General features: G+C 35.2%; 2 protein-coding genes across 2 annotated transcripts; one reads left to right on the top strand and one right to left on the bottom strand.

The window, feature by feature from the left end:
- Positions 1-12,800: 12,800 nt before the first annotated feature.
- Positions 12,801-13,846, bottom strand: LOC118750429 (protein D3-like). The gene is made up of 3 exons (XM_036485150.1): positions 13,618-13,846; positions 13,211-13,548; positions 12,801-13,114 (listed from the first exon to the last, which is right to left on the bottom strand). Exons 1-3 carry the CDS (start codon positions 13,663-13,665, stop codon positions 12,970-12,972), a joined length of 531 nt encoding a protein of 176 aa, XP_036341043.1. The 5' UTR covers positions 13,666-13,846; the 3' UTR covers positions 12,801-12,969.
- Positions 13,847-16,075: 2,229 nt separating this feature from the next.
- LOC118750256 lies at positions 16,076-20,587 on the top strand. Its single transcript, XM_036484983.1, has 3 exons — positions 16,076-16,784; positions 16,850-17,010; positions 20,102-20,587. The coding sequence occupies exons 1-3, from the start codon at positions 16,168-16,170 to the stop codon at positions 20,257-20,259; spliced, it is 936 nt and encodes a 311-aa protein (XP_036340876.1). The 5' UTR covers positions 16,076-16,167; the 3' UTR covers positions 20,260-20,587.
- The last annotated feature ends 2,155 nt before the right edge of the window (positions 20,588-22,742 follow it).

Below are 22,742 nucleotides of genomic sequence, written 5' to 3'. Positions count from 1 at the left end.
AAAATTAATTGCAGCACTACATAGAACAAAAAGAAACGATAAACAAACCAAAAAACAAAGGCAAAATTGTGGCATGAGGAAAAACACGACTTCGTCGCGAATACAAAGCAAATAGTTTTCGATTTCATTCGCGGGTATAATGAACTCATTAGTAAATGATGTGTTAATCCGCCAGCGAACAAATGATATCACGCAACTACCACCAAGAGAAGACGCAAAAAAGTAAAACTAAATAACAAACGAAAGATATGCAAGCAACAAGAATGCATTGAGCGCGAATGGAGCAAAAAAACTCTGCCGTATTTATTTTTTTACTTTGAAAGAACGAGTTAGTGTGTGAATTTTTGCGTTTCACCCGCACCGTAATTATCGGCAGAATGCATTCTGCTGAAGATGCGTAAGCAATTTTGATTTAATTACGACTTCAAGGCGATTTTCCCCACAACAAATGAACGATTTCTTTTCGAGCGAATTTGAAAAGCGCTTGAATACAAAAGACTTAAGCAACAAACTTCTTTATGAAGTAAAGTTGAAGTTTCGCTATTTAACCACAGCCACATTCAGCATTTATTTCTTTAAAACTCAGTAATAAAAAAAAATAATACAAACGAACTCTTTACACAATTGAGTAAAAATTTATTGCATTTCTGTGCGTCTGTGAGAAATTCCCGACATATCAAAATCGTATTATTGAACTTCACGAGCAGCCAACTGAAGGTCGCTTGTATCGATGATCGTGGAATGAAAATAAAAAGCCATGAAACCATTGATGCGAAATGGATGATGACAATTGTCGATTATGGCAATGAATGCGCACAGCAGCATCTTGTAATTGTGGCACGTTCGACATGTTAGCACGTAAGCACGTAAGCCAGCCGCGGCTCGATGCGAGAACCGCAAAGAGCTGCAAGAATGCGTATCGACTAGCTATGTATATACTCTAGTACGTATTGTGTTAATGTCGGTATGTGTATACGTACGTAAGTATGTAGGTATGTAAGTATTCATGATTTATGGTATGATTGCTGAGTGTGCTGAGCTCGTTCGTTTGCGATTTAATTAAAACAGCGCGCGAACGCTTTACTTTACAAGATTGTTGCGTAATTAATTTACTAAACTGTGGGCGTAATTGGAAATTGATTGGATTACTCAAAACTGAATTGATTTCGAATGCGAAATAACATTACCTTACACGTTTCCTATATTTGTGTACTAACTGGGAAGGTAAAATACAGCTGCAAGAATTTTCTGGTCTTTCCTTGTCGACCAATATCTGAATCTCTTCTTAGATGATGGTCGTAGTAGGTTTTGTTGGATTTATAATATAGCAAAATCAAAAAATATATCCCCGAAAGTAATTAATTTTATTTAAACGGTTGCTTATTGTCCCGAGGTTTCAGAACTTGATAAATTTGCCATTTCTGTGTAAAAAACTACACTTAAATTTCATAGATAGTCTATAAATAGTATGTAGGTATTCATATTTTACTATTTATTTATTTCATTTCATTAAAAGAACTGTTTAAATTTAATTAAGCAATTAAACAGGTGGCAACGTCATCTAAAAAATATTTTGGAAACACATAAAGCCTTCTCCTGCAGTATTTTACTTATTTTACTTATTGATTAAATTTAATTTGTCTTTTAAACAGGTGGCAACCTTTTTAAAAATATTTTCGCTTTGTTATACCTGGTTCGACAGACATCTAAGTTGTAATCTTTTATTTAACATATGAAAAAATTGAATTTGATTTTTAAACAGGTGGCAACCCTCTATAAAATATTTTCTAAATAAAGCTTTTTAAATCTAATTTCTTTATTTAATCTTGTTCTTTTGGCGTTCATATTACGTTTTTACGAATTTAACCTCTTAAGCAGGTGGAACCCTCTTCATAAGATATGCTACATGTAAATCTTGGTCATAAGGTTATAAGGTTATCCAAATGAAGAGCAACAAACATACTCACACACTCACTCAAAAACTTTGACATTTATAATACCTATGTAGTTGTATTTGTTGGATTACATTTAACTTGTCAATTAAAGTGATTTTAGATTCCACAGCAAACCTCTACAAAAATCTTTTCAAAATTGATTTTCTCAACATGTCTATCATTTTATACCCACGTAAAAATATTTTACTTAATTTATTAACTAAATTGATTTTGAATTTTTAAACAGGTGGCAGCCCCTTTACAAAATACTTTTGAAATAATGCTATCTTCATTTTTGTAATATTTAGTCAAATCAATTAATTAATAGGTTCTAACTTCCAACAACAGAAGGAAACCCCTTAAAAACATATTTTTAAAATAAATCATTTTAGAACCTTTCCCGTGTTTTGTTTGTTTAACTTATTAATTAACTGATTTAACTTTTGAAAAAGGTTGCAATCCTTTAAAAAAAAAAATTCATCCAGTGTTAATCTGTGCACTAAATTTCATTGAAATACTTCTAGCCAAACTAGCGTGAAAGAGCAAACAACAGGCACACAAGTAGAATGGTACTCGTGCGTCCGTGTTCGTGCAGCCTGAGCACGCCAACCTCTGCAAAACCATGGGTCACAGTTAAAGTGATTGGCTCAATTTTTTTAAACCGGTTTCAATCGATGTTTTTGAATTCTTTTAGGTGGTTTTTTAATCTTCTATTTTATTGAAAAAGGACTCGATCTTTCTTATTAGTTTTTGTATCTGGATACTGAAAAATCTTTAACTGCAGAACTCAGGAAAAAAGGAGATCCGATAGTTTTGGGCCGTAATGTACAACCTAGGTTGGCAATAAAAAATTAACGTTTAGGTCTCGATATATAACATTTTTTCTTCTTATTAATGAAGTGTGCTACTACTTCAATGCTTCAATGCTGTACTATTAAATGGAGATGTAGGTGACAAAGTGAAAGTGTTTAAAATAGATAGACGCCAAATCGCAGAGCAGCTGATGATATAAATTTGTTTGGAATATGTAGGTCAACATTTAGGAAAAGTAGTTGGAGACAAAGAGCATAGAAATTGTTTTGGAAAATAATCACATAAGCGAAAATGACTGGCAGAGTTAATTGTTAAGCTGTTTGAAAATATCAATCATTTTCAAACAAAGCATCTTTAACACCTAAATATAATACCATTTCAATTACTATGAAATAATGTATTATCTGCAAATTAAAATCTTTAAAATTTTTAGCTTGCCATATCTATTGCCGTTGGTCAGCAGTATTAACCGCATTACCCTTATACGGTTGCAATGGTACAAATAACCCAACTTCTGTTGCTCTAATCGCAAGTTGAAAGTAATGATGACGATTTCCATTTTTCATTGTTCATTATCTTGTTCCCTTGTGGGCTTTTGTAAAACAACAAAAACAACAGAATTGCGAATAATCTTTCAATGCGCCGTTACGGTTTGCCATACTGTTAGTTTATAATTTATGACTTATTCTAATGGGTTCGCCAAAGCGATGTAAAGTCAAATTTATTGTGTCGACCTCTGTGTGTGTTGAGCGACGACATGTATGTAGGTACATGAAGATGTTCGTGAATTTTATTTATTCTGATTGTCAAACGCAAAGTGGCCAGTGCGGGCCAAATGACAATTGTTTTACCTGCATAATGGCCATTAGCGATCTCATTGGGCAAATAATTTATAAGCGTTGCTCTTCTTGTCGGCAGCTGACTTTACGGTTTGCGGCACACACGATTTACGGCTCAGTATTTTTTTTTTTTTTTTTTTTTGTAAAACTTTTCAGTGCCTACTTCACATTTTTAAGACAGTTTTGACCATAGCTACGGTGGCGTTGTGGTTTGCGGTTGCGGAACGGGCTGTGCCAACTTCTAATTCATTTTTGTTTGCATTGGTTTGCTACATTCATGGGCAGTCATCTAAGGTCAAATCTGGACACCACTTTTCCGTTGAAGCTCATGCGAGCCCACTTCAGCAGCCGTCTTATATGCGAGTAAATATGTGCATATATAAACTTACATACATATTTACTTGTACTGGAGTTACTGCATATTTTACCTCTATTGACCTCCGAATGTTTACACTTATTATTTGTTTACACTTCAAAGTTATTTTCATTGTAAATTTTTTGTTTTCTCTTTTGTTCGTTCGCGCTACTCCAATTCAAGCGCATCAGCAGACAGTAAATATTACGTGAAGCACAGTGCCACTTGTGACAATAAACAAATTACAATTGAAACAGCTGGAAAGGTCATATCAGCACTTGCATTTTTTTTTATTGGGGTAAAAATAGTTGAATGTAGGAGCCGCAAAGAATTTCTCGACGTCTATATCCATAAGAATGCCTATAGTGATATTTTATATAACAGCAACAATATCAAAATAAGAGTATTCTTAGTGACATCGATCGAAAGGTCTGAAGTTACAACTTTCGATTTGGTGTAACTCTGGAAATTTTTCTGTAAATGGGAGTTTCAAACGGTAGAAGTTATAGCTGCCTTTTCGGAGATCACCACATCTCCTCTTGAGACATCTTTCTCCGCACTCCTTTCTTTAGACTTCAGCAGCAATCGAACCCGCATCATCGATGTGCAAAGTCGGCCACGCTATCCAATGAGCTGTGTACATTCCGTACACTTTTGCTACTTATCCATCTCTTTATTGAAAATACTCATTTTCATTAGTTTTTTTATTTTTTATTTTCTGTTGCTGTAAAGCGCAAGCTGATCGACCTGGTTAAACTGCATCCATTTGCTTGTTTATCAGCCATTAATAGATCTGCACTTAAAATGCTTTTAACTGTACTAACATATGTATGTATGTGTGTGTGTACCAGTTGGTTGATTTAACTTGTCTTGTGACCTTCGATGTTGGCATCATCGGCTACATTTTTTCATTTTTATTTTCATTCAATTTGCTATTTTTTCATTTCCATTTAATGTCGTCTAAGTAATGTTAAAATGATCGCATGTGGTAGGTCAACAAATATTACTAGCAAGAGGAAATAGAATTGCTCAAAGAGTACACTGAAAGAAAAAAATACGATTTCAATTTCAAATTACAGGGCAGTTGGCCACCTGTGATTCACTTTTTCACAGATTGAGTATTCATGTAGGGATAGGAGGGAAAAACACCAATGTATCGAAAATATCGATGTTTTGCTTTGATGCATCGACAATTATTAATCCTACTCGGTGTATAAATAGTCGATGTATTGGTGTTTTCTGAAAATTGACAGCTCTAGTACGGTATGAATCCAAGGAAGTCGAAAGAGCTCCTTTTGCTTATAAATAAATCTACAGTTCCTACTTTTGGTGGAGGTTCTGACCGGTTACTATCTGATCGGAATTCACTCGGTGAGAATAAAAATCTAAACTTGCACTCACTACTGATGGGGGGAGTCAGTGCGTCACTTTCCTATTGGCTAAGCGGCTTTAAAGACTTTTTTATGTATAGTGTCATAGAACCAAAAAATTTCTTTGGGTGAATGACCTTATCTTTTACCAATAGATCTTCTGCTGCAACATGAGGCAACTGACGCCTTCTTTACTCTTTCCTCAATATTAAATCTCCACACAGCTACCTACCTAGGACGTGGACCAAGTAATTGACAATGTCAGAAAGCTGCATGCAAAAACCTACATTCTACGGAAGAGTTTCGTTGGGATCTTGTACTTCTTAGTAAATAATACACCGCGTTAATCGATCCTTACACGACAGTTGTGTCGAAGATTAGGTTGTAGATGAGTCCTATTCGATTATTTTTCAATTGCGACGTATCTTTTGATTTAAATATTGCCTCCTGCGGGACGTTGGTAAAGCTTGCTCTTTACTGCAAAATCTCTATAGACTTCCTAAAGCACTTTATAACTGTGTGCAAGGTGGTGTCCGCATACCTTTCTTACGATTTCGAGAAAATCCAGTTCTTATGAGTATCTCCCAGCGTCTTCGGCAGAACGAAGACTAAATTATTGGTGCAAAAAACGTTGAATGCTCTTTCCGGGCTTCCCTATAAACGACTGATGACTTTTCAGGCTCTAGAGATATATCTTACCCAATTAGAAGAGTATGCCACCTACATACACGACATGTCCACAGCTCTTTGTAACTGTGCAGATATGACGCTATCCGATACTGGAGACTGCCGGAGTTTGCACGACGGTCGTCCAGCCGGCCATAGATGGCTGTGCCACATTTGTGTTTGGCAGTTAGAAAGGGACAGGAGAAGTTTACTATGCAATCTCTTTATTCATCCATATGTAGGTGGTAATTTGAGTGACTACACCTGGCCTTACCCGAATAATTGGTATTGGTTGAGAGACTCATTACTTACAATTACCAAGTCAGTAAAGAAAGTGCAGCTATTGTCCGCCTCTCCTCTCGCTCTTCTGCTTTCCTCTCTAACCTAGGAAATTTAAATTTAATTTTTTCTCAGTGTAAAAGTACAGATTTTTTTACGTGATATCAAATACGAAGTTCCAATTAAAATTAAAATTGGCCTAAAGGCAATTGATATCATCTGAGTTCTCTTTGCTGCTACAGTTGAATAAAGCTGATTTCATTTCAATGACGATATATGTATGTTCGAGAGTGTACGACCTGCAGAAACTGAACTATTTAATTGCAATCAAGTGCAATGGCAGCGTGGCTCAAGCCATCGAAAAGCAACGTTGCCTAAGAAGTGAATAAAAATATGGAAGCTACAACCACAACAGTGACAGCGGCACACCAAAGCTTCATCGAATCGCATGAAAAACGACCTTCATTGCGATGCTGGCTGCGGTTCAACGTTTCAACGTTCCAACGTTTCAGCGTTCCAACGTTCCAGCGCTTCATTGGCGCACCTAAGCACGTACTAGTACCGGAGATGTCGTCAAAACAAAGAAGCATCTTTTGGATGACACCAACACCACTACAGCTGATTCGCTTGCGGCCAAAGTGAATTGCTCATGCGCTACCGAGAGTAAGTGCTTAAACTATTATGCGATTCGCCTTACATACATATATACGTTTGTATCAACTATTGTTTAAAACAAATATGTACGTCAGTATGTGTGTAAAAGTTATGTGTGCTTAGTTTTACAAATACCTCTGCGGGTGTGCTTGTTTGTGCTTCGATTGGATCCGCATCTTGAAACTTCTTCAATTGTTCACAGACGTAACTGATTTGTTTTTTTTTTTTATTACGTATGAATGCAGGCACCTATTTAAGTGGCGATGTGCGTATTTTGGGTGCGAGTTGATAGCTGGCGTTGTTGCATCGCTACTATTGTTGCGTGGCATTAATGACTGCATCTGAGCGCTTCCAATTGCAGTGACCCTAAGCGGCAATGGCCATTAAATAAGTACCATCAACTGATACATTTACATACATACATTTATATGCATATGTGTTTGTATATATCCAGTTAAATTTCCATGCAATACACGTGCGCATAATACTTTACTTATGTGCATACATACATACCTAGATATATGTTTGTTGCAATCGTCGTTTTCATGATCAAAGACATTAGGTTACGCAATCGTTTGTCGGCGGATTGAAATTTGAGGAGTAGAATTAGATGTATGTATGCGTGTGGACAAGGCATTATTTTAGCGCACAAAATTATTAAAAAAAACTACTACCACTTCTAACAGACCAAAATTTTTTCAAAAAACCAAACCAAAAACAGCATTTGGGGCTTGAAAAGCAGAAAATTGATGACAATAACCATGAAAAATGTAATGCTATAGGCAGTGGAAATAAAAAGTTTGGATATGAATTTGGTAGCTGAATACTCTGCTGGAGGCAAATTATAAATTAAGCATCATTATTTATTTTATTGGCCAAAAAGTAATGATTTAAAGTTACATATGTACATACTTAAGTACAACTGAACTCATATTTTGATGATTCTTGGAAGGGTATTCGCATTTTAAATTGATTAAATTATTCGTATGTATGTAAAATGTACAACATTGTACACCGTGGGACAAAAACCAAAAAATTTCAAAACACACTAAGGAATCATTGTACTCATAATATGGTAAAACTACGTCAGTACTTTTTCAAAGCAGCTTTGGAATTTCAAATTTATGATTAATTCAAAAGATTATTTAAAAAAATTAAGCATAAAATGCTGTAGAATTCGAAAAGAAATTTAATGCTTTGGGTTATAAGAATCAACAGCTATCGCAAACTCCGTTTTGACTATTTTTACCTTTTTAAGCTACTAAAGTTAGAAGGGCGACATTCGAGGATGTCGGCTGTGTGCAAATTTTCAAGGATTTGAAATGATACAATTTTAAAAGGATATTTTCAATACTTATTCGTCCTTGTGCACCAAAAATATTAATCTTTTCCATTTCTACAGAATTTTCTCTTTTACCTGATACCCATTTTGTTATCGTACATTGCACAAATTTTTTAAATTAAATTTTAAATTTTTTTTTTGTTGTTAATACAGTTTTTTTGCTGATTACGAATCCGTAACTATTTTTCATCAGGCCTAGATTTTGAGAAAAATGAAGTTAAAATGTGAAAAAATCGTGTTTTTTTTTGCAATATTTGAGAAGCACCAGCAAAGAAAGGAAAGGTGATAGAACCTTCCACTTAAATTGAAGCTAAAACTCTCGACTACTGTCCCTCAAAATACCATCCTTGCACCTTTTCCTGATGGTCAATGACAATGTTTAACATTTACCGCACCAAAATTTTCCCCCTTTTTTGTTGGCCTGTATAATTTTTTCAATTTATCAATCAAATTGCAAATTCAAAGCCCTTTAAACAATCTTGACCCCGGAGAGAAAAACTAAAAATGCAGTTTTCCTATATTTGGTCTCTAGTTTGGTGAGGATATATATATCGATTTTTTGTGTGCAAAATTTACCGTCGCACTGTGCTATCTATGAAATTTTAAATTTTATAGTTTCATAAGTATATTAGCATTTAATTGTTCGACATCAGTTAATTGAGCAATCAACCGCTTTTATTGAACAAATTATTATCAAAAGCAATTTCGATGATTTATCTAGCAAGATTGTGATTAAAAATTAAATTTATACAAACAAAGGGGTTATAGAAATACATACATACATGTTGGTTATTATTAGATCTTCTATGCTTTATATAAACAAATGAATATTTAATTGATGAGAGAAGTCAATTAAGCGTGAAATTAGATTTTTGCGCTTTTACAAATTTTTCCGCAAAATGAGCAAATATCTTTAGAGTTATACTACTAAAAATGGTGTTTTGTTTTAAATTAAAGACCTGTCTAAGTTTTATTTCAAATGAGAAAAGCTTCCAATTTCTGAAAAAAAAAAAAAACTGCTTCTTGTTAGCACGTCAAACCTCAAGGCTACCTGACGCTTCTATCGCACCACCTATTTAAATAGTTTTATCACACATTTCACGGGTACTGTGTGCCTGTGTTATGTTAAGTACTTATTCTGACTCTTTAATGTACAGGGTGATGAAAAAATTTATTTTTTATTTTGGGTAAATCGTTTGCTATGTTTGTGTACAGATTTCGTGAAACTATTTAGATTATTTATACAAACTGGTAACGTAATACAAAATGTGACCAGAATATCGAAAGAATATTTGGACCGCCTTTTCTAAGGAACCATTAGAATTCTATTCCGTTGTGGAATATGATTTTCTATGACTAAATATTTTGAAATTACAATATTAAAATGAGTTTTTTCTTCTAAGAGCCGGGTTTCTCAACAGTTGCTAATCGAGTGTGGAATAATTTCGGAACTGGCAGAGTCAGCATAAATATGACGCTGTTTTGCTGCTTAAGACGGATTTATACACTTTCAAACACTTTTTCCTGTCAAGTTTTTTTTATAAAAATACAGGTTAATAGCATTTTTGTGGCTTATATAAAACCCCTACTTTTTAATCAGCTTATTATTGACTAAGTCCGAACTAAGTTAAGTTGAGTTGGAGAAATCGGCCCAATGTGGAGCTTTAACAAGCGACTATATGTACAACAAACACATGAACATGCTTGGCCTCCGTAGTACAGACATTTGCAGATTCTGTGGTGAAGAAGAGGAATCAATCGAACACCTCATTACCGCCTGCCCAACACTAGCTCATCGTAGAGCCAGATTTTTAAACAATATGAGCAGCAGGCATTAATACAATTCTTGCGTATACTTAACAACTTGAAATAGGCGACAAAATAAACAAAAAATCTAGTCGCGGTGCAATGGGCTAGTATATCTACCCTTAAATCACCATAACCACCATTAGCATAAAATGCATTGGATCAGCTTGATTCGACCCTCATGCTGTTTTGATAAGGCACTAGGCCGTGGGACTCGCGCTGCTTAAATGGAATCGAATGTCAATTTCTGTGAGAGCTGTAAATAAATAATCGAACAATTTTCTCTGTGGTTGATCTGTACAAAAGTACGGGACATTAACACCAGGGCACCGAATTTGCTTAGCTTTCTGAATTCCAATAGAAGGTTATTTAATGCCATTGCTTCAAGTTTTTTTCTCATTTTGTTTTTCAAGCTCATTACGACTTGTGGTTTTACAACAGCACATTCGGTGTTAATTGGGGTTCAAACTCGTTAAGTACCCGCCCCTTCGGTTAACCAGCCAACCATTTTCAAATATAAGTATGTATATAGATATTTGGGCGACCCTTTATTTGCACCTACGATTACACAAAGAAGCGTGGCTCTTAGCACTTTGGGCTGGTATTGAATGTCAAGATTAAGTGGCCGTTTTCATTGTTATGTGATAAATGCAAGTTTGCTATACAATTGCTATGTGTAATTGTTATTGTAATTTCTTGATAATATGTTTAAATAATAGGCTTGTTAACAGCGAAAGAAACGAAGTGAAAATTATATACAACAGACATTTGATATATGGACGTGTGCATTTACCTATATAAATATGTGCATACATACACACAATTATTGTTGCTGTTTTTTTCTTTAACCAAATTTCAATTTGCCTAAAGTGTTTGTTTTGACTTTAAAACAAGTGTAATGCCACTCCGTCAACTGGTCGTGCGCCCAGCTCATCCGAAACGAATTCGGCAAGTGGTTTATTGGTCGATGGTTATATGCAACGGGACGTAATTACAGTTAGAACAAGAAATTTGAAGCTTCCATTGCGATTCTTAACTGCTTGTAAATTGCCTGCGGCTGATTGAGAATAATTGAAGTGTGGCAATGTATGACACAGCAATTACTGCAACATATGCTACTTAGTATAGATGTATGTACATATATGTATAGTATATGTATATGTATTGTGCATATATATAATCACTTATTCAAGTTCGTGCCTACAGTAGCATCAAAGCTATAACAAACAGTTATTATTTATAACTTCGTTATAAGTACTAAGTATATCGCAAATACAATACTCGGTTTGCTTAGAAAATCCTGCCGACCGCAAGTCATTCCGTTGATGAGTTTCTGCGGTGGCAGTCGCACGCAAGCCAATTTTAATGAATTCGATTTTTGTGATTCCTTTTTGCATTAAAAATCGTACATGTTTGTGCGATTATGTGGTCATGCATATTATTTAAGTAGCTTTGAAACAAATTCACAGTTGGACAAGCGTGCACATCTTTGAGATACTCATTTTGTATCTAATGCGTTGCCCACTGCTTTACGTACATAGCTAAGTACTCATTTGGATGCTTCGCATATTACAATATTACCTTCAATTGATGAGGTAGCAACACTTATTACATATGTATGTATGTATATATGTACATTAGACCGCTCGGCCAAAAAAGAAATTAAATCGTAATTGCCTTCGAGTTGAGCGACTTTTAAATTAGGGTGGTACGTTGGGGTGAAAGAAGTGAGATCTGGAGGATAAGTGCTAGAATGGGGTGCTTGAGGTCAATGAGAATTCCAGAGCAAAAAAGTGTCGCCTCAAGACACACCAATATATCATACTATATAAAATGAAAATGTAAAAAAGCAAACGTTACCTTCGGCAAAAAAAAAACAAATTTCAAAATTGCCTTTCAAAAATACTTCCGACTCAGAGGTGTATTATGGCGAACTTTTTTTTTTTTTTTGGTACGGTCTAATGTCTATATGTGCTTATGCAACTAGTAAAGGGCAGCAACAATCCGGCAAAAAAACATGCGCGCTGCTTGACATGGATAATTTAAATTTGTAACACATATTAGTGTAAATATTTGAAATTTTTTTCCACATCTTGTTAAGCGCTTAGGTGAGTCGTGCGTTTTGTTTGTAGTACATAACTTGCAAATGTAAAATATTTAATATTTAAAGCCTCATTAAATGACAAGGACGCAGTGAGTAACTCATCATTGTGTGCTAAACGAAAAATTTAAGTACCTTTGTTTAAAAAGGAGACAAGGGTTATTCTATCCTGTTTTTCCTAAGGCACACATTTTTCATAAAACAATTTTGTATTCTGTTATTCGAAAGACGAATTGCAAAACCTGATTGTGAGTTGATCTTAGGCAGGGATCACACGATTTGTAAATATGTACAGTTTTGTACATTTCCACAATTGTTGTCTGGAAAGTTGCTATTAAGCTGAATTCATTCCCGATAGAAATTTCTAGACAACACCACCCTGTGACTGCCAAATGTACAAATGTAGAAATCGTATGATCCCTGCTTTAGAAGTTTCTAACTAAGTCCAACAATTAATACAATGTGTCGACGTCCGGTACCAGCAGGGCTTAGCGTTAATTTGTTTATGTTTCAGCAATTATTTCGCTTGCCAAAAATAAAAAAACGGCCCAGACGTGTGTGAATACTCACACCCATTGGCTAACATATAGATTGGCTAACACATAGTAAATTAAAATTGAATTTAGAGGAGTAGAAATTAAGACAAAAAGGTATATATATATTTATTAAGTTCTAAAATCATTTTAAAGTAAACTTTCAAACTAGGAGTAATTAGTTACCAAAAACTGGTATTTAATTTAAAAAAATTTAAAAAAATAAAAAGTTAAGTTTTTGTTGAAATTAAAAAGTTTTTTTTTCCAGCGACCCCATTTATTCCAATTTTGGTAGCCGCGCCAATAATTCGGGAACGTAGTCATCAAATTTCGCTTCAAAATAGCTGATAGCAATAGGCTTCCCTAAATTGTATTTTTCCACGATTTCTTTGGTGTTTCGCTTCGCGCGCTTCTCCAAGGGCCTGAAATGGGAAATAAGTAATTGTAAAAATTACCAACATTTTTATAGATACATATTTACATAAAATCTATGCAGTAAAAAGGCTTATTTTACTTACATATCTGACTGAAGCTGATCGTCTTCGGCTTTTCCTTGTTGCTTGAAGACTGCATAGATGTAACGGTTGAATCCTGCGCCATCGCCTGGTGCTGCGCCAATATAATCGGCAACAGTGTGACCCTCAGCAATATTGCTGCCAGGTATATTCACCACCAGCCAGTGCCATGTATCGGCGCATCTGCGGTCTGTTCTTGAGGGGGCATCGGGACAGAGGAAAAGCAGCGTGTAGAAGGCACCATCTTCTGCGGGCCAGCTGACAGTGGTGGGCTTATCTTTAACCTGGGTGGGGGTGAGCTCATTACCGCGTTCCACCTTAACGCCCGAGGAATAGACGACCTTTAAATACCCAAAAAATTAATACACATATATATATATATATTTTAAGACGAAAGACATTTTCTGCACCTCTACAGAGGGAACGTTTTCCATGAGCTGCTCCAAAGTTTCAGTCATTTTTCGAATTTTTATTTTTTTGCTTTTGTTTATTGGGTGAATTACGTTTGTGCTAAATTATAGATATGCACTTAACTGACTTGCATTTCGAATAGTACTGGCTTTTATACTCACTCGACGCCCAATCTATAGAGGACGCTTATCTGTTATCAGCTCTAATAAAATTTAGATTATGGCCGTGACTTTTGGAACTGAAGGTACATATAATTTTGCAAGTTTTATTTGGTTTTGTTTAGTTTGTTTGCCGTAGGCACTGATTCACCAAAAACGTGAACTTTGTCGTTTACTAATATCGATTAATTGGAACCACAATGACTTTCGCTCGTACAACAAGCATTTATAACTATACATCAGGGTGGATCGCGAAAAAAATTTCTTCTAATTTCAAAACTTGTGAAAGCAAATGAGATATGTAAGTATATTAGGATGCTTTTTTCGCCAGTATTTTTGTCACTCCCACATCGAAATTTTGTGGGAAATACCTACAAAAAATTACCTGAAAATTTGAGTCCGTAATATTAATATTATTTTAGATTTCCCGTTTAAAAAAAATGGTAAACTTTTTCTTCAGAGGTCTACAGCTCAGGGGCATTTTATGACATAATCTTGGTCAATAATAGGGTTTCTTCAGGATGGAATGCTCTATAAAAGTTTCGGCGTAACCCTACTTCCACCAGCGAAGTAGTGAGCCCTATCTCGTAAATAACAACAGCTTAAGAAAAAATGTAAATGATAAACTTTTAGGCAATTCAATTTCCTACAAAAAAGGTCCACAACATCAAATCGCTCACATTGATATCTTTTCAGATATTGTGTTTTGAAGTTGATCAATAATTTAGCTCAATAATCCATGAAAATCATACACTACTTCAACTTAACCTAAGGCTCAAATTTTCAGGGAATCTTTAAGTTTGCCAAGGCAGCTGACAACGACTTAGTCTCAAAGGTATACAAAGGCTTACTAAAGGACTATACGTAAGTCCAAGAAGGAGTCGGGGAGAGACAAACGTAATGGCTAAGATAAGCAAAGCCAATGCTAACTAATATTCTAGGCTAGAAAATGAAAAAAAAACTTTTTTTTTTAACAAATATCTCACAAATTTTAGTTTTAATTCTTGTTGCAGCTTCATTTCATATTAGCAAGTAATAAAAAAATACGCTGCAAAACGTAAGTGTAAATTGTTTTCTGATGGCTCCAATACAATACACAAATCCAGTGAAAGGGTTAATTATTCAGGAATAGACGGAATATTTCAGAATAGATCATGGAAGACGAAGGTTGAATACAAAAAAAAATAAAATCGTATGAATCGGGACCGAGTGTTTGTTGAACATTTTAACCTTCCATCTGCTACTTTTAATGAGCTCACATGGAAATCCGTAAAACTAAGGCCAATTATGATTGGAGTAAAAGGGTTAACATTTTCTACAAAAAAAGTTACTTTCCGTTTGACTATGTGTCACCTAAAGCTGCCTTTGCCCGGTTCGATATTCTAGTCGATTTTTGTACTGCAACCAAAATCGTGTAAATGGCAATTCAGCCGTAAAATTTAAATACTGTGGCTAGTCGATTTTCCTGTCTACAGAAATCGATTCGTGTAAAGGCAGTTTAAGGCAAGAATTAACCTTGAAGCAATTTATATATACAGTTATAACAAAAATCTCCTAGGATTTATGGCGGGCGCCTTTGTGTTATCACACATAGTTTTACAAAGACTCCGAACAACGATTGTATTTTAAGGAAAGACTGTTTTTCAAACAGAAATACAATCGGAGGATTTCCATTGCCTCCCGGAAGGCCATCGCTATTAGAGAAGCTTTTTATTCTCTTTTGTTTATAATGACAGAATGTGGATCGAGCCCACAGGTTCAGCGGAATGGTAGTGCGCACTTCTAATCACTCACACCACCTGCAATATAATTGAATTTGTGATCAAAAAGTGACAACTTGATCGCCATGTGATGCGGCGAAACAAAATTCTCTTAGGATTGATCTACCGTTTGGGCTTTATTTGGTTGAGGCCCTAAAATTGCTGTTTCAATGTTGCCGTACGAATGAAAGCCAAGCAATGGCTCTTTCTTAAAATTTCAGACTATTTATTTAAACGAATTTTGAATAAATCTTTTATGGTAAATATTAATAATATTTTGCTTTATTTTGTATGTGATTTTGGAATAGAGCATACAGGACGGTTTGGAAAACTAGGAAACTTACAGCCTCCCTACTATAAAACACACACATTAATAAGTACTCAGTAACTACTCATTAACTTGATGAACAATGAGTCATGCAATGAGTATCTAAAATGAATTCACTCAAATTTTGTCATTTTAAGTTTTAAACACTTTTTAAAGGAAAAAGCGTGAGAAAAACAGAAAAATAAATTCTTAATATTTGACAGCCAGGAAACAAATTTGTTTTCTAAATCTTTTTCGCATTGCTCCTTTTCATATTGGAAAAAATACATTAAATTTTTAATTTTTTATTTGTTCGACCCAACGATGGATCTCACCAACTCGTCAAGGCGTAATTCACACCCGAATCGATTGCAACCGGCCCGCTCAGTGAGTCTCGATGACGATGACATTCAAAGCAACAACTCATCAAGTTCCTTCAACATTCTGCTTGCCGCCGCCTCAGACTCAGAATCACAATCGTCGCCAATCAGTGTGCGTGACATGATCAAACGCTATGACACAGTCGCTAAATTGAGCAGCAAAGGTGGCGCACGCACCCAGGCGCCGCCGCAAAAACCACAACAACTGCAGCATGGCTTACTCGCCACGAAGTCAGCATACACTGGCGTGAATAAATTCGACACACACACCGCAACACAACGTCGGTACCCATTGCGTCAGTATGTGGCACCAATGCAGGAGAACACGGGCAGCAAGGCAACGCAAACGCACACACACAGGAGCGGAATGCAGAATGGTGACCACAACAACAACAACAACACTAAAGTGAAAAGCAATGATAAGTTTAGTGACAACAGCAGTGTGGCAGGAAATATTGATGCGGCTTTGAAATATTTTTGCATTCTGCCTGAACGCCATGTCTCTTTGAGTGATTTGAGCGAAAATATTTACATAGCCGATCACAGCCGACGCAGCTCTAGGTTGGTGTAATTGTGAATATATATTTCGAAGTGTGATTATGATAAATGTACGCTTCGTATTAAAGATCGCCAGATCGTAATATAAATGATGTTTCATGCAGCTTGCAAGCGATTACATCAGACGCGAACAATAGCCCAGAGGCAACCGATGGCATTGAGGAGGCTAATCTGCAACCAATAGAGACTTCGTATCAGAGCAAAACAACGATTGCCAAGACTGCTGGTGGTGAGTGGTGAAGGGAGGGCGGAGTTTTTGAATAATAATTTTCCATAAGCTCGCATTCGATAGGGAAGCGGAAGTTGATCTAAGTTTATTTATCAGTCCTTACTTCAAACGCAGTGATTACTCAACGAAACTAATAAGCTGAGATATTTAAGGGAAAATTAAGATTTATTAATAATTCCAGCAAACATTTGGAGTCATAAATGAGTATTTAAGGAGTCCTCCGAAGGTCGACTTTTATGAGCTTAAATTAATAGTTCAAATGAGCCTCAACATGAATCATATTAAACTCTTATTGGCCTCATATACGGCTCATTTTGGACTGTTTTAAAATAATTTTTGGCCTCAAATATGAATCATTTTAGACTCTTTTTTTGAGGCTCTGATCGGCCTCATAAATTACTAAATTCGAACTCTTATTTTAGGTTGTTCTTTGAGTTTTATTGAATGCACTATATTTGCAAAGGCATTCAGCCAAAATTACTTCCAAATAACACACATACATACTTACGCGCATATACGCATTCCAACATGCATTTAATAGCAGCAGCTGCAGCTAAATTTTGTTCATTTTTTGTTTTGTAATTATTTTCAATTTCTGCATAAACAAGATTAGATATAAATTTCGTATCTTTATTCTGCCTTATCATGAATATTTGGTGAAAATTTTCACCGGAAAATTTGGCAATTGTTTTGCGATTTTATATGTGCGAGTGTAAATTATTTCACAAAGTTTTTCACAAATTATACGATAGTGTGAACATGATTCGAATTAAACTACTTCGCTTGGTGAATATTCAACAAATGATAGGTGAACTGCAAAAGCGAAGTGTGACGAATTGTTTTTATATTGGCACAGGGTGCTGTATGAGCCAGCACTTGGATCATATATGAGTCCTAAAAGATTCATATAAGAGTAAACAATTTTTTGTTTTTAAAACTCATATTTCTTACCTACCTAGAACTCCTTTCGGACTCATACATTCTGAACGATCAGAATATGTTTGCGCGGAAATGAAAGAGCCCACCAAACAATTTTTGTTGCCGGCAATAAGAAAACGTCTCGCCCTCGGAAACAAATTTATTGCCGGTAATATTGCCATCGTATCGATTTCACATAACTAGTCGCTCTAAAACGTCCGCCGAAGGCAACTCGCCGGGCGATTCATTTTCCTATTACCTGAATGAGTCGTTTTCTTATCGCTTCAGGTGATATTTGGAATAATTTTATTCTTTTAACTACATTATTTATCTTTTGCATACAAAATTGGAACTTAGAAACGAAATAAATTCTTTATTTCGCTATGGGGCTTCCTATTCTTTCAATCCTGTCCTTGGTATAAATTAGGCGATTTTGGATAATACTGTTGACGCGAAATTTATAAGTTTGGGAATTTTTTATGACTTATTTATTCCAAAGTTGACATGAAAGATATGATGTTGCCGATTTGTCACCACAGTAATAAGTCGGTGAGTCGCCAATTTGTTGCCATTGACGATTGTTGCCTATTACTCATGTTTTGCATGGCGGGAGGTGTTATTTTTTAGTAAAATTTCACATATGTATTTGTACATATGTAAATAAATATGTATATATTCGCTCATTTGCTGCAAGAGTGTCATCATCCAAAAAGCCAACAACTCGAGAATAACTGCCTAATAGTAAACAGTTTACATATCGCTACCTTAATTCACAAAGGCCCTAACCAACACTTTTTTCGAAACTGCGTTTTCACTATTTTGGGTACGATAGTTATGTTTAAATACTTTTCATGAAAAAAATTCAAGGTGTAAGTAACAAAAACAGCGGAGTTACATGCCACTTTTTAAAAAGCTCTACCTTTTTTTGATATCATTTTTATAATGTTTTTTGCTTCTGTAAAATAAAAAAAATTGTTATTTTTCGATTTTCACACTCTTGCAGCAAATTAGCAATATGTGCATACTAATTTCATTGCATCATTGTTGCTGATTACGTTGAATTTTTGCAAGTGGAGTATAATACACCACGCCGCCTAATCGATGATTGAGCATAACTTTATCGGTTGCACGTTTTCGCAAAACTTACGATTAGCAACAAAATAAGTGCGTTTTTTGATAAGATAAAATTAGGTTTGATTTGTTTCTACCCGAAACAACCATAAAATATATGCATATATATACATATGTATGTATGTACGAGTACTAGAGGTCTGCAATGGAAGACATTTTGCTTCGCACGCAAATTTTCCAGCAATTAAATCTGCTCTAACTCTTACTCGAATAAACACACTGAAGGGATGTGAAGACTTTGAAAACTAAGTAAATAAATAATTGGAGTACTCAGACAAGATGAGCAACAAAAAAATTGGCTGATACCTTGCTATGAAGCCTCCGTAGGCTAGATGTACCTTCAGGTGCAAACAAACTGATATTCTTTCCTTTTAGAACAAAAAAATAAAAATAAACTAAACGCAAAACGACTGATGAAGGATATTATGGAAATTTCCTTGAATATTTTAAAAACAAAACGGAAATGTCTTTGAAAAAAGCCGGAAGATCACGAAAGAAACGGCGAAAATTTCTGAATACTCCCAAACTCAAATTTCTGAAAAATATGTAGAATTAAAAAAAGAAATATCCCAGAAAATCTCGAAATTCGCCGTAGAATGTCGACACATGCCAAAAATTACGCATCGTTTCACCTTTTATCAGTGACTAAAAAATCAACAGAATGGAAAATTACACCAAAAATTTCTTTCCAAACCGAATTTGACAGGGTAGAAATTCCTTTAAGCTATTATCAAAAAGATAACCATTAACATTCGTTTAAAACCATCAATTCAAAATAAAATTTCACGTGCAAACCTAAGCAATAGTCCCGAAACACAGATTTGAGGAAAGAGAGGGTCGCCGGGTAACCTCGCCGAGTTACGCGAAGTTTTAATTTTCTGCATGCAGACCTCTAATACATACGAGTACTTAAGTATTTGAATGTTTATGTCCAGAAAAGTTTCAAACCTTTTTTGACCATTTAAGCTAACTATTTGTCTATCGCAAACAATCAGCATTTAGTTATTGTGCTAATTTTGTGTATATTGCAAACTCATTCCAGGCGTGCGCATCATTATTGACATCTTTTTCGATCAGGAACACCAGCCGGCCTCGGCCACCGATGTAGTGGGCAGCCGCGTTGAGACGGATCTACCACACAGCCGAATACTCAACGAATTTCAGCAACAAGCAGCGGCTGCACAAATAGCTCGTAACTGAATGTACCCAAATACCCATCAAATGGAACTCTATTCTTTCTTGAATGAAAATTAAGTGCGCCGAAGTCATCAGTCAGTCAAATGACGGAAGCGGCGACTTTTTGTTTGTTGAAGTGAGATACAAAATAGAGTCACCTACTCGCAGTCGGTGACAGCACCAAGAATTAGTGGTCCAAATCATTTATTTTATTTTATATTTTGACATGTTTTAAATCACCAGGCGTTATTGTATTTTTGTGTGACACATTTCGTATGCTTTGAATTTATTTCTTAACACTTTTTATCGATTTATGCAGTTACTGTGTGCAGTTTCTGTGGGTAAACACAGAATTTTCTCGAATTTGAGCAACAATAATATCAATAATCCATACAAGTACTTGAAAATAGGTAAATTTCTGATATATTCGAAATCCAAAAAAAAAATAAAAAAAATTGCAAAACTCTCAAATAAACAACATAAACCCTGCCCTTGCTGTGAGTGGTTAATGCGGTTTTATTTTTTATACGAAAACTCCGATGCTTACTTCCATAAATTTAAATATAAACTGAAATACGTTTGGCACGATCTCAAAGCTTTGTTTCTTAATATTTATTTGTAATCGAAAATATAATGACCATAGACCAGTAGAGTACACGCTTGGCGTGGCTCATTTACTGTTTAATGCTCAGCGATTTTCATTCTAACGCCACCGGTTTTGCTATCAAAATTTCGCTTGCAATTGAGCTGTACGCGCCTAGTCGTTACAAAATTGCTAATAATGTTGACCCTACACGCCCCCCAATGACTGCTCATGCCGGTCATCTTTGTTGTTGGCACAGCTGCTGCTTTAACTTGCGTGGTTGATATCCCGTTGCTACGCCACCAGTAGGCAAAGATGATTTCGAAATTTGTAAAAAAAGATGCAAAGAAGCATTAGCGTTGCTGAGTGAAAGAGTGACAAGCGTGGAAATATAAAAGCGCTGGCTGTCGTGATTTTTTCTAACATCTTTAATGGAAATTTTTACTTTCATACTTGTATATATGTATGTATGTACATTAGACCGTATCACTATGAATGGGCCGAAAAGTAGGAAAGTATTTCAGGAAAGCAATTTTTGTTTCGGCAACCTATTAAAACAGCTAAATCGATTAAATTAAATTAAAGTAAATCGATTTTGATGTCCGATTTCCAAAAAGAATACATCGCTGTAAAGGGTTTAATAAAGCCTACAGTTGTATATGTATGTAGAACATTTGTTATATCTCTTAAACTTTGAAAGTTAAGTTCATTTGTCTGGGTATCAGGGTGTCATTTAAGAAAAAATTATATATACTTTTTTAGTTTGACATGATAGAGAAGTTTGTAGGCTTACTTTTACAACTGTATACCATTTATAGGTATATCGCACATCAAATACTTATAGAAACAAGTAAGAGCAGCGCTGTCTTCGGCTATGCCGAAGGCTTCATACCTTTCATGAACATCTACAAATTTTACTTTGACAGATTACTGCTTTTGAATACATCTGCATACATCGATAGAGGAGTTCCATACCTATATAAAAAATCGCATCTGAACAATCAGAGGTATTGAAGATATACCTTATATTAGCACCAATCTAAGTGATTTTCACTGCTATGTGATCGGTATGTAAACCGGTAACACAATTTATTGGGTTTAGTTTCCTACATAAAGAAGATATATCGCAAAAACTGGTATCTGAACAATCAGTGCTATAGGAGATAAAGCTTATACAGCATAGATTTTGACGATTTTCACAGTAGACTTTGTATTATTATTTATAAAATATCTTACGAAATTTATCGCTTTTAGCTATTCAAATAAAGAAGTTTTACAGTAAAATCCCATATCTGAACAATCAGATGTATGGAAGATATATGTTGTAGTCATCCGATCCTTGTTATTTTCACTGTAAGTATTCTGTTAATAATGAGTGAAAATGGTGCGAAATTTCATGTTCGTAGCTGCATAAATGGAGGAGTTATGATAAAAGACCTCATATCTGAACAATCAGTTGTATGGGGGCTGCAGGTTATAGTGACCCGATCTTTATTATTTTCGAGGTAAGTCTTCTGTTGATAATGAGTGAAAACAGCGCGAAATTTCATGGTCCTAGCTACATAAATGGATGAATTATAACGAAAAATCTCATATCTGAACAATCAGTTGTATGGGAGCTATAGGTTATAGTTACCCGATCTTTTTAATTTTCGCGGTAAGTTTTCTGTAGATAATTATTGAAAACAGTGCGGAATTTCATGTTCCTAGCTATATAAATGGAGGAGTTATAACGCAAAATTTTATATCTGAACAATCCGTTGTATGGGAGCTATAGGTTATAGTGACCCGATCTTTGTAATTTTCACTATAAGTATTCTGTTGATAATGGGTGCAAGTATTGCAAAATTTCATGTTCGTAGCTGCATAAATGGCGAAGTTATAATGAAAAATCTTATATCTGAACAATCAGTTGTATGGGAGC

This window comes from Rhagoletis pomonella, unplaced genomic scaffold (assembly GCF_013731165.1).
Source record: "Rhagoletis pomonella isolate Grant_MI unplaced genomic scaffold, Rhpom_1.0 Rhpom_scaffold_00001, whole genome shotgun sequence".
Classification (NCBI taxonomy): domain Eukaryota; kingdom Metazoa; phylum Arthropoda; class Insecta; order Diptera; family Tephritidae; genus Rhagoletis; species Rhagoletis pomonella.
Note: the sequence above shows the minus strand (reverse complement) of the source record. Positions and strands in the feature narration are given on the sequence as shown.

Excerpts from the sequence above, each read along its gene's own strand:
- LOC118750429 (XM_036485150.1), bottom strand. The coding sequence starts at position 13,665 with ATGACTGAAACTTTGGAGCAGCTCATGGAAAACGTTCCCTCTGTAGAG. Across the intron at positions 13,549-13,617 it reads AAAACGTTCCCTCTGTAGAG|GTCGTCTATTCCTCGGGCGT; the intron begins GTGCAGAAAATG and ends GGGTATTTAAAG. Across the intron at positions 13,115-13,210 it reads GATCAGCTTCAGTCAGATAT|GCCCTTGGAGAAGCGCGCGA; the intron begins GTAAGTAAAATA and ends TTCCCATTTCAG.
- LOC118750256 (XM_036484983.1), top strand. The coding sequence starts at position 16,168 with ATGGATCTCACCAACTCGTCAAGGCGTAATTCACACCCGAATCGATTG. Across the intron at positions 16,785-16,849 it reads CACAGCCGACGCAGCTCTAG|ATCGCCAGATCGTAATATAA; the intron begins GTTGGTGTAATT and ends TTCGTATTAAAG. Across the intron at positions 17,011-20,101 it reads GATTGCCAAGACTGCTGGTG|GCGTGCGCATCATTATTGAC; the intron begins GTGAGTGGTGAA and ends AACTCATTCCAG.